The sequence below is a fragment of the Oreochromis niloticus genome, linkage group LG9, assembly GCF_001858045.2.
Source record: "Oreochromis niloticus isolate F11D_XX linkage group LG9, O_niloticus_UMD_NMBU, whole genome shotgun sequence".
NCBI classification, from domain to species: domain Eukaryota; kingdom Metazoa; phylum Chordata; class Actinopteri; order Cichliformes; family Cichlidae; genus Oreochromis; species Oreochromis niloticus.
The window spans coordinates 3353860-3366435 of NC_031974.2; the positions used below are offsets into that span (position 1 = coordinate 3353860).

The window sequence follows — 12576 nt, forward strand, 5'->3', positions numbered from 1 at the left end:
GTTTTAGTTGAGTTATAAGAAATACTGTTTTCAGAGAGTTATGACCTTATTTGGCTGATTAGAAGAGAGCAGAATGTACCGGAGAGGTTTTCTGCCTCATCTCATCAGGAGGAGATAAGACGGGAGCCAAGGCCGCTACTGAGGCGCCGTGTGAGAGAAAGAATGTGAACGTTTAGGCTTTTACGTTTATGCTTAAAAGTGTTGAATTGTATGGAATAAAATAATGGTCGATCCAGCATTTATACACCGAGCATTGTCCTTCCTTTAGCCCAGAGACCGGAAGAATTGGGAGAACTTAACAACTAAAGATTATTCAAATCTTGACAACAAGCATAAAATTCTCCAAAATTTAGAGACAGAGTGGAATTCTAGATAAACATAATTTAGCGAACCACAGAAGGATGGCGTTGGACATCCTGAGGGTGGAGAGGGGTTGGTGTGACCAAGGTATGGTTTGGCTGTTGTATGTATATTTCAAAATGATACAGCTCTGGATGGACCAGTTACCAGGCCATGGGAGGATGACAGACTTTATTAAATGAGGAGAAGGAATTTTCTGGGATTGAAGAACCTTCTGGGTAGGTGGTTGACTTAAACATGCATAAATCAAAAGCTATCATTTTAGTATTGAATGTTAATTGATTGATAAATGGTCACGCTTACAGCTGTATTGACTTGTTATAGACACAGTCTACTTCATGTTCAAGAATTGTAATTAACAGATTGAAAATAGTGACACTAAGGGAAGAATATGCAGTGCCACACTATCAGATGCCCGTGACGGTTGGGCTCAGTGATGAATCAGGTGAGCTGGATTAATGGCTGAATCAAGACATAGATTCCCCTGCTGTGCTCAGTGAGGGAAAACCAGGGGGAAGTAAACTTTTGAAAATTTTTTTTAAAAAAAAGGCATTTTATATGTGAAGTTCATATTACAGTTTTTCTCGATTGCTTAAACACTATAACCAGGCCTCTAAACTAAAATTTCAAAACCATAAACGCTATTGGTCAAAAAGCTCACCCATTTCCCTGAACTATAAACACTATTCCCTGCTTTGACACATGACTCAAATTTGGTGAACTGGTACTGCAAAACTCTACACACAAATCCCTACATTTTACAGTGCTTACACCATGTAGTCATGTAGAAAGCACTAGCATGCAATAATGTTAACTTAAGTCAGCATAGCTTGAGCCCAATTAGCACACAATTAACCAGGTGGAAACACTAGGAGTCAAAATTTAGCACACACCAATCAGAACCTGCGATGGATAGATAAAAGGGCCAAAGTCAGCTCATTCAGGTTTGAAACAATGGATCCAAAGAGATGCAAAGGAAGAGGACATGGTGGAGAAAGAGGACGTGGTGAAAGAGGAGGACGTGGTGGAGAAAGAGGACATGGTGAAAGAGGAGGACGTGGTGGAAGAGGAGGAGGAGGTGGTGAAGGAGGTGGAGGTGGAGAACGACGGCGACAAGGAAGGGGAAGAGCAAGGGCACGAAGACAGTCAGTCTCGGATGAAATTCGAGCCACTTTAGTTGACCATGTCCTTGTCCATGGGATGACTATGAGGGAGGCTGGGCAACGAGTACAACCAAATTTGAGTCGCTTCACTGTTGCCTCCATCATCAGAACCTTCAGAGAGGAAAACAGGTAGGTGTACTTGCAGTAAGACTGCTTTGTACAGTAACGTTTAAGTTACTGAATTTATGTGTCTTGAGTTTCAGTATGTTTCCATTATTTTCCTGTAAAATGAATGTGTGACAGTTACAGTAATGAGTGCTTCTATTTTTGTAGGACACAGAGACGACCACCTGGTGGAGGCAGGTTAAGGCTTTTGTCGGAGGAGCAAGAGAGGGAACTTGTAAACATGGTAATTGCAAATAATGTAATCCGCCTGCAAGAGATTCAAAGGAGAGTGATTGAGGATGATCATCTTTTTCGAGGCATAAATGCCATCAGCCTCTCCACAATTGACCGCATCCTCCGAAAGAATCAATTCCGGATGAAACAGGCATACCGAGTCCCTTTCGAACGAAACTCTGACAGAGTGAAAAACCAACGTGTGGAATATGTTCAGGTATGAGTTTTGATACTGTATAAGGTATTGTGTACCATCACAGCATGGCAGTTTATGCTGCCATTTCAGCACTCTTGAACTTTGGTTCAGGGTACCGATTGACTCTACTGTGTTATGTGTTTTGCAGAGAATCTTTGAGATTGAAGGACGGCCTGTTCCCCATGAAATGATCTTTGTGGATGAGGCAGGTTTTAACCTGACCAAAAGAAGGAAAAGGGGGAGGAACATAATTGGCCATCGGGCTATTGTAAATGTCCCTGGTCAGCGTGGGGGGAATGTCACTATGTGCGCAGCCATCAGCCAACGAGGGGTACTCCACCGCCATGCCGTACTAGGACCCTATAACACTATGCTTCTCCTTGCTTTTCTTGATGGTTTAAGACAACATATGTTCCAGCTGGACTACAGGGAACCAGCACAGCCAGAGCAGCCTCACTACGTTGTTGTGTGGGATAACGTCAGCTTCCATCGCGCTGCTCTGGTTCGTGACTGGTTTACCAATAACCCAAGGTTTTCTAATATCTTTCTGCCTGCATACTCCCCCTTTCTAAACCCGATAGAGGAGTTATTTTCGGCATGGCGGTGGAAAGTGTATGACCGAGAACCTTATGTCCGTGTTCACCTCCTTCAGGCCATGGAAGAGGCCTGCCTAGACATATCAGTAGATGCATGCCAGGGGTGGATCAGGCATGCAAGAGGATTTTACCCCCGCTGCCTGGCTGGGGCCAATATAGCCTGTGATGTGGATGAGATTCTCTGGCCTGACCCAGACCAAAGACAAGATGCTGTGGTGGGATAATGTTTCTGGTGTGTGTTGTACTGTATAGTACATGAATGACAATGTGCCACTGTACATACATTGGTTGCGTCTTTTGTGTTTATCATGTGACAAGGGTTTTGAAGGGGAGAACCATAAGCAACCTAATTGTTTTGGAACTATTGTTTTGAATTAATTGTACCAGTGTGCAAAACTCTGTTGTAGTGTGTGTGTTTTTGAGGGCTTGTGTTTGATGTCTGAGGGCAAAGTTCGGTTTTTCAGCAGGAGTGAATAGTTTTGGGTGTAGAGCTTCATTTTGACCTGGAAATAGGATGTTTGGGGAATTGAGTGAGATGTTATGGATTTGTGTTTACTGTTGTGCGGATATGAGGCGTAGTTTCAAGAAATGTGTTTTAGCAATCGAGAAAAACTGTAATACAGGTTTTGTTTCTAGGCAATTCTGCAGACGCAGGCTCTGGGCGGAGCCCGGAGTGTAACAGATCTATCATGATAACTAATTTGATTTCATTCCCTAGCACAGGATGACAAGGCTGGAGGAATGATTTGGGAGAGGAGAATTTCTGATGCTTCCTGAGATATGATGTCACTAACCTTTTCTTTTAATTTTCTAGCTCGGATGAATGGACACAAGGGAGTGTGTCAAAAAAGGGGGAAGTTGAGTTTTAACATGAAACAATGGTTTTATGAACATTTTTATGACTTTTCTTGTGTGTTTAATAATTTAGGTATGTAAAACTTAAACTTATAATGACCTTAATGTTCCCAGAATTTTGGGGGGGAACAACTGAGAAGCATAGATCAATATTTCCATGTTTAAGCGTTAATGATTGAAATAAACTAAATAGCGTTTAGGAGATAAAATGCCTGTGTTCACAAGGAGCTGAGTACCACACTGGAGTGGAAACTGTGGGACAGTAGGTTGAAGGAAAGACATGATTTTTGTGAAAAGGGGGGGGGGGGGGCAAATGTTGGAATTAAAAATGGTTAATTTGTTTTTGCTGTCTTTGATTAAAATGAGTGGTTAATAATTTTCATACACACATTGCAAATGTGCTCATGATGACTTGGCGCTCGGTCTTTTGAAGGTCATAAGCTTCGTTTGGCGTGATTGTCCGGACTGATATATTGTAGGTATTGGCTTTGAGTGCAGAGGGCTAAATGCAAACACGCTTACACACACATAGATTATGGTTAAAATAGGTCGCTGGGTCAGAGAGCCCTGAACATGATATTCTAAACCAAATTTGCAGTACTTGAAGAACAATGGACAATAACATTAGATTATGAAGATTAGGCAGGGAGGTGTTTTGGTTTTCTGTCTCTTACAGAGAAAGGAACAGACACCAGACGACGTAATGGAGATATGAAGGTCGTTCGCAGCAGAGACAGACACAGAGGCGTATCTTATGCCAAGACAGCAACTGGATTCAAGGGTCATGGCGTTTGGGCTCTGACTAGTCACCTGGGGAGGATGGATCCCATCAACACAGCAATAACCATGAAGGGGTTGGCCAAAATCCAGGGTCACCAGACCAACGAGGAAATTTCGGGGCCACAGTGACCACAGGAGTAGCGAGACTGAAGGGAAGCTTTGAGTAGTGGCATTTGATTAGAACATTTATTCAACATATTACATGTATGATTTCAGTTAGGTTATTGCACACATGAAGAGTTGGCCTCTGTCCTTGTAGACAGAGTGAATGCTGAGGTCGAGGCACACACACACACATACAAGCAGTAGTTAAACTCATGTGTAGGGGAGAGTTCAAATATTTAAATAATAGTTTGCAAGGCCTTGTAGCTGTCTGATTATGCTTGCAGGAGAGACTGTTTGTTCCAGGGGATAAGCAGAGTTAGAAGATTACTGGGAAGGATCTGGCCTCGGGAAGAAGATGATGTTCTTTTAATGTGTTAAAAGTTGTCAACATTGATTGTATTGTACCTACTTTACGCATGAGGGGGCGTTCTAATACCCTGATTTTCATAAAAACTATTGTTGTGTGGTTTTCGGTGAGAGATCTTATGCTGTCTGCGTGCAGTGTTCATCTCCCACGCGTGTGTGCATTAAAATCATCGTTTGACTTGACCCGGCCGGACCAGTGTTGTTATTTTGGTTTTCCTCCTGTATCCATCCCCAATATTTTGAACTCGTGACAGTATGTAAAAGTTTCTGAGAGCAATGTGAAGGCAGCTAGGCTTGATAGGTTATATATCAGCCAGATGTATAATAATAGACTAGTTAAAGCAGAGATTTCACCTGTTGGTTTTTCTGATCATCATTTAGTGACTGCAGATATTTCTTTATTGATGCACTCTAACATCTGTTCGCACTGGCACTTTAACGTGCAGCTGATTCATGACAGAGAGTTCTGTCGAGCTTTTTCTGACTTCTGGTGCCACTGGAAAGTAAGGAAAATGGACTTTTGCAATTTGGCTCAATGGTGGGAGGTGGGGAAAACACAGATTAAGCTTTTTTGTCAACAGTACACATCACATGCAACGGCCACTGTTTATTTCATATTCTGTATAGTTTTTCATATTTATATCCTGTTCATAGCTTGTACTCACTACAGCCTGTACATACTTATAGTTATAGCCAGTGTTGGGTAAGTTACTTTAAATCAGTAACTTAGTTACATTACTAGTTACTTCTCTAAAAAAGTAACTCAGTTACTTCAAGTTACTCGTTACTTTCAAAGTAACTAGTTACTAGGGAAAGTAACTTTGGTTTTACTCAGAATTCTCTTGTTAATGTGTTGCTTCTGTAACTGGATACCCAGCCAGACTGCCAGTCTTCTAGCTTGCTTACTTGCCACAAGTGCACTGTGCCACCTACCAACAGAAAGGAAAAAATAATGTGCACATTTCCACGAGAGAAATCCCACGCCTGGACCGTCGTTGACCGCCATGATTCTAGCCTGCTTTTTACATCCAACACAAAAACTGCAGTCGTGGTGCTTTTGATTGTACTCAGAACTTGGAAATTCTGCCTTCTGAATAGGAAGATGTAGGTAACACCAGACTGCAGATGAGCTGCATCCAGAGCTGGACTGGGACAAAAAAATCGTCCCGGGCATTTTGACTAGAGACCGGCCCACCATTATAGGAAAAATCATAAAGCCTTTGAATGAAAATAAACACTGTTGTGACAGTGATGTACACTGTTCTGATGGTATATATGTATCAATCTATCAATTGTTTGTTGTAAGACTCAGATAATTATTTTTTTAAAAGCGAGACATTTTAAATGAGAATAATAAAGAAAAGTATTTCCTTGTGCCCCCCTTTCCCTGTTAATGCCCTACCTGCCCCCCTGGCAACACTTTGCTAGATCCGCCCCTGCACAGTTACCAGCTGTCAGCTACATAGAAAAGGATCCTGGTGTTATTTGTCTCTCAGAAACAGTTCATAACTTCCCTTCAACTCATTCATGTCACCTAAAAGGTAAACCTGTTTCTCCATCACCTGTTCAGCTCTGATGATTCAGTAAGGACATCTCCTGGTTTCATCTGCATGTTTCCCTCTCACCACATATCCAAACCGATATCATGACCAGCAGCTTTACAGCTGTGGCTCCAGCAAACATCAGCTGATACTAGAAATTAATATTAAATCAATTCTAACAACAGCTGATCAAGCTTAAACGTGCTGCTGTTGTTTAGCGCGACATCCGCTGGTTTCCTGTTTCTGGGGCAAAGTGGGCGATAAACAAACAAGAGAGAAAAGCCGATCAGCTGATCATTGATCAGTTTCATGATTGAAGTAGAAACGGGAGAGAATGAGAGAAGAAGAGGCAGCTGTGCAGCTTCAGCTTTGTGTCTTTTTCATTGTAGCTGAAGTCCGGGACAAACTGTGTTCCTTTTCACCTCAGTACGAAACGCGTAATATTTTCTCTGAATACCAGACGATTCTGTTTTTTAGGGGACGGTTGGAAACTCTAATAATTAACCGTATGAACAAAATAAAGTTCACCATCAGTAACATAGCACCCACCCAGCTGTATAGAAACTCCGTCATGCTAGCTAGCACGCAGTACGAAAATGTCAGCATACCGAAAATAAACTCCACCTAAACTTGGTTTATATCTGACTCAGATAGACTGCAGGTCATAACTTCTTACCTCAAGTTCAGTTCACACCTGCTAATGTTATTGAATCTGTGGAAGCTCCGCGATATCCACCACACGAAGTAACGAGTAACGAGCCTATCTAAATCCCAGTAACGAGTAACGCGTTCCTGGTTTTGGCATAATAACTAGTTACCGTGCTCGTTACCACAATAATAACGTAGTTACTGTAACGCGTTACTTAATAACGCGTTAGTCCTAACACTGGTTATAGCATATTCATAACATACCTTCATACCGTGCACATTATAACATACCATAATAGACCCATTTCTGTAATATACTTACATATCTATATTATAGCTAATATATATTGTAATATATCTATATCACGGCTAAAGCACTTTCTGGATGGATGCAAACTGCATTTCGTTGCCCTGTACCTGTGACATGTGCAATGACAATGAAGTTGAATTCTATTCTGTTCTATTCTATGAGGCTGAATCGGCTGTGTTGGAGTCTGCTGTTTCTTTTGCGGAGATGTCTTCAGTGGTTCGACAACTCAACGGTGGTCGGTCATCAGGAGTTGATGGTCTTCCTGCGGAATTTTACCAGAAATTCTGGTTGCTGCTAGGAGAGGACATTCATGAGGTTTTCACATACTGTATGACCACTGGGATCTTGCCAACAAGTTGCACAAGGGCAGTTTTGACTTTACTGCCAAAGAAAGGGGACCTGGGCCTGCTTAAACATTGGAGGCCTGTCTCTTTGCTTTGTACAGACTACAAGATTCTTGCAAAATGTCTTTCTAACAGGTTGAAGACCTGTATTGACATGATTGTTGATGTGGATCAAGCATACTGTGTCCCTGAAAGAACTGTTATGGACAACTTGTTTTTAATTCGAGACATTATTGATCTGGCCAAGCTCAAGGACTTGGATGTGGGGTTTTTATCTCTGGATCAAGAAAAAGCTTTTGATAGAGTTGATCATCACTATTTGTTTAAAACTTTAGAAGCTTTTGGGTTTGGGAACATTTTCATTTCTTGGATCAAATTGTTGTATTCAAAGGCTGCTGTCATGTTAAAGATGGGGGGAGGGTTAAGTCGGCCTTAAGTCGGAGGGTTAAGACTCAAGGTAAAACTGGCCAATTAACTAAAATTCTTCACTTTACACAACACAATGAAATAAACTTGCTGTACCTTTTAACCACCCATAAGCCCAAAGTTTTCCAGAAAAACAGTCCAAAAACTCGCTCAGCAGCTCCATGCACTCACCAAACACCTTCACACACCCATTCACTCACACTCCCAGCATGCAGTGCAGGAAGGAGAGGAGAGAAGAGAGAGGGAGAAAGAGGAGCAGAGAGGGAGAGAGGAACAGAGAGAGAGAGGAACAGAGAGAGAGAGAGGGAGAGAGAGGAGCAGAGAGGGAGAGAGGAACAGAGAGAGAGAGGAACAGAGAGAGAGAGAGGGAGAGAGAGGAGCAGAGAGGGAGAGAGGAACAGAGAGAGAGAGGAGCAGAGAGGGAGAGAGGAACAGAGAGAGAGAGAGAGGGAGAGAGAGGAGCAGAGAGGGAACAAGATCCAGGTGAGACAGACATGTTAGTCAAATGGTTGTTATGCAGGCTTGTTTGCGTAACAAGTAAATAATTATATAAACTTTTCTGAATCTAAATAGTGGACTTTGGTAGAATTAAAAATAAGTGTAATGCAGGTCTATGGTGATTTTTAGTGCTACTATCATCTAGTTTAGTTTCTGCTGGCTCCCCCCCCCCCAATCCCACATGTATACTACCCTTTAGGGCTAAGCCCTGGGTGTATAAAATGTCTGGCTCCGCCTCTGAAGTCAACAGTGTCCATGACACACAACGTAACGTTCGATAATGTGTCATGCGCAAAAGCATCAGCTCTAAGAGCTCTACCTTTAATGCCTTTAATGCTGCAACCTGCCCGCAGTATAGCAATCGGCTGATAAGTGTCTCTCAGCAGAAGAAAGCAGGTGGCTCTTGTTTAAAAACATCCAGCCCAGATACATCCAACCCCACAGGAACACTGTTTCCCTCAGGAAATGATTGGTACCACTGCAAACAAGTTCTCTTAAACACAGCAATTCAGTTCACCATAAGCACCTATGCAAGGCCTCATGTCTCTAAGCTGTGAGCTCAGGGATGGCACATTGGCCCACTAATGTACCAGCTGGCCCAGTTAACATGAAAAGCAAAGCCAAACCAATCTATGTGAAAATGTGAGCGTTCCTCTAAAACAAACCAGGGACAATCACACGTGCTGCCCGTCCTCCAGCTGGCTGCCTTTTGCTGCACCACTTGCTTAGTGTCTTCTTAAATCACTACTTGAATCTCTGCTGTAGGCTAACAGAACTACTGTGTGTGTAAATGACAACTCAGTCCTCTCAGACTCTTTACTAGTGACGGTCTGCTTGAAGCTGATGCCCTGATGGCAACTGAAGGAAGAACAACAACAAATGTGAGCTGTGAGTGGTAGAAGCTCCTTGTTAACCGGAAGAAAACCTGATTTATGCTGACCTCATTTGAACCTTTAAAACATTTTTCTTCTTAACCTTCATCAAACCTTGACATTTCTTTGACCTTTAAACTTCAGACTTCAATGAAACCTTAGTTTCATAAGAGGCTGTCTTTGTCACGGTCCTGTGGCCCAGTGTTTTGATTTTATATTATTGTTTAGTGGTCTGTTTTCCTTTTGGTTCTTGGCTAATGACTGCTGGTGTTTTGTATTTCTTAGCTTGTGTATTCCTTTGCCCCTGATGTCACTCTGGCCCCTGTACTGTGTTCCTTCTGTTCCCTGTCAGAGTTATGCATTCAGTCTGTGGATTTCCTGTTTTATTTTGAAGGTTCATATCTTATGTCAGTGTTTCAAGTTTTGCTTCCTCTGTCTCGTTAAGTCTAATTTCCTCGTTCCCTCATGTTCCTGTTGCTACAAGATAAATACATATTCTTAATGCTTATTTTCTGTTCATATTGTTTTATAGAGCCCAGTGTAGGAAAACGCCCTTGTGAGTTAGAATGTAGGCCAAAAGTCACAGAGCAGACTGCACGTCTTGTGCAGAAAACAGGAAGTAAAGAAAGGGGAAGTTTAGTGCAGAGACATATTAATAAACCAAACACAAAAAATCAGAACTAAGTAAACTGTGTGTCGGTGTGACGTAGTGCAGAAATATATATACGGATTTAGCTGGCAAAGAATTCAGACCTGAGCTTGTGTGTTTGTGTGACAGGTCTCCATTTCCGGAAATGTAAAATAAAGATTATTTTTTGAGCTTGACCACTCTGAGTCCAGTCTTTTTCGGCCGTCAAAAGAATACAAAAGAACCTAGATTTAATACTGCCTGTGTATTTATTGTGTGTGTCCTGCAGTGTTCAGCATCGTGTCGTACCCTCAGATTTTGCCTGTGTGTTCCAGTTTGTGTTTTCCCTGGTTTTCTGCTTTGTTTTCTGCCAGCAATAACGCTGTGGTTTTTGAGTTGCATTCAGTCTCCCTGCATTTGGATCTTCACCTCTGCCTACCTGCACACAGAGCCCTGACAGTTTTACAGAGAAATGATTCCCCTGAAGACAAAATAGGAACAACATCCTACATAAACTTCATAAAGTTTCATTAACAGACAGAACAATGTATTTCAAACTTCCCCCAAAGCAAACATCCACCGCACCTAGGGTGTAGGCTCCACACTTTGAGAACCTCTGCTCTAAAGAATGCCTTAGACTGAAATTTATCATGAAACATGTTTATAAATGGATGAAACCAAAGATTTCATCAAACCCTGATTTAGAGACAACAGAACATTTGGTTTGATTTCACAAGATAAGAACGACGACTGAGTGGGAAGATTGTTTTATGTTTAGTCAAATCTTTCATACATAAAGTCGGATTACAAAATCATCCCCTAAATTTGTTGTTTTATTCAAGGAATTGAAATTATAGAAAAAATGACTTCAAGAAAAGAAACCCCAAAAACTCTCTGATACTTTAAATCATCTGATTTGGATACCTGAGATCAAATATATCTCCCCTTGTTTTGTTTTATTGTGGCATTAATTTAGTGTTACATCCTGTTTGTTTGCTTCCATCCGTGTATACATTCATATTCACTATTATGTTTCTATTCTTACATTGCTGTGTAATCACTGTTCCCTCTGCTAACTGATTTGACCTTTTGTATCTTACAGTAATATTTGTCATATTTGTATCTGTGCCTAAAAGATAAGAATAAACAAGTTTTTCATGCTAAAACACATCTCCACCTCCTGCAGTTCTCCCTCTGAACCACTAGATGTCTCTGTTATCTAAATGAAGACTCGCAGCACAGCAACCACAGCAGCGCTCAGATCACACGTGTCCTGTTATTATGTATAAAAGCATGAAACAGGTGAGACAGGTGGGATCAATATTAATGTTGTGGAAATATATGAAAAAGCAACAGAAGAGTGAAAACATTTCGTGTTTCTAGAAAGATCTTACAGCTCATAGCTGCTCACAGACTGTATTTACAAGTGACAAACTGCACCTCTACAGTACATCTACAGTATATATCAAATCTATTCAGCCATGTTTGAAAGCCTTTCCAGGTGTGAAGAGTAGAAAGATATTTTGCTGCTATTATTTGCTGCTATTTTTATAATCATCATTACCATTTCATTATTAATAGTGATATTGCATTCAGATGTTCAAACATATTGGTGTCATATTAGTCTTTATTACAGGTTCAGTGAGAACCACTTTAAACTGTGGAGTTGAATCTATAACCCGAAATGCTTTTGAATCTATAATCTTAAATGTTTATATGCAGACTGCATTGTAAAAGAAAGGCCCTAACGTTGAGTATACTCTGTGCCAAAATGAGACAGGAAACTGCAGACTGACAGGAAACGCCATGCTTTGCAAAAGTGAAACCAAAAGCAGAGTCTGAGTGCAAGTATTTTGAGTAGGTTATTCTTTATTATCTTTTATTCATCTATATCTTTTGATTAAGCTTTTAGTAGAGGTTCTTGATTAAAACATTTATTCAACATATTACATATATAGTTCCAGTTAGGTTATTACATGTAAGGATGAGCCTCTGTTCTGGTGAAAGGTCAGAAGTGCAACGGGTGAGATGAGAGAGCATTTAAGGATGAGACACACATACAGCTAGTGGGTTCATTTATAGGTGAAAGTTTAATCATGTTTTGCTTGCAACTGCAAAATTGTGCCTGCATGAGTGACAGTTTGTGCAGAACGTGTGCCTGATGTTCCAGACAGATAAGCGCTGGCAGGATGGTGACAGGATGCACCTGCCGACAATGTTCTTTTTAAACTGTGTTAAAAGTCATTGTGGTTTTGAGTTGACGTATCATGTATCGTATTGGTGAACGCAAGAGGGGGCGTTCTAATACCCCGATGTATAAAACTGTGTTCTGAAGTTTTGAAGATCGAGATTTGATGCTGTTTGTATACAGTGTCCATCTCCCACGCTGCGTGTGTTTCATTAAAATCTTCGTTGACTCCACCTGACAGGGTCAGTGTGTTATTCCGATCTCCACCATCTCTCTCTCCTCAAAATGAACCTTAACACAGGTGAGTTTGAGCCAGGAGGGTCTGAAGCCAGAGTGAGACAGAGACTGTAGAAGGACAGAG

General features: G+C 41.3%; 1 protein-coding gene across 1 annotated transcript; it reads left to right on the forward strand.

Annotated features, from left to right (window-relative positions):
* The first annotated feature begins 999 nt into the window (after positions 1–999).
* LOC109197699 (uncharacterized) lies at positions 1000–3274 on the forward strand. The gene is made up of 3 exons (XM_019353436.2): positions 1000–1652; positions 1797–2079; positions 2207–3274. Exons 1-3 carry the CDS (start codon positions 1315–1317, stop codon positions 2876–2878), a joined length of 1293 nt encoding a protein of 430 aa, XP_019208981.1. The 5' UTR covers positions 1000–1314; the 3' UTR covers positions 2879–3274.
* Positions 3275–12576: the final 9302 nt, after the last annotated feature.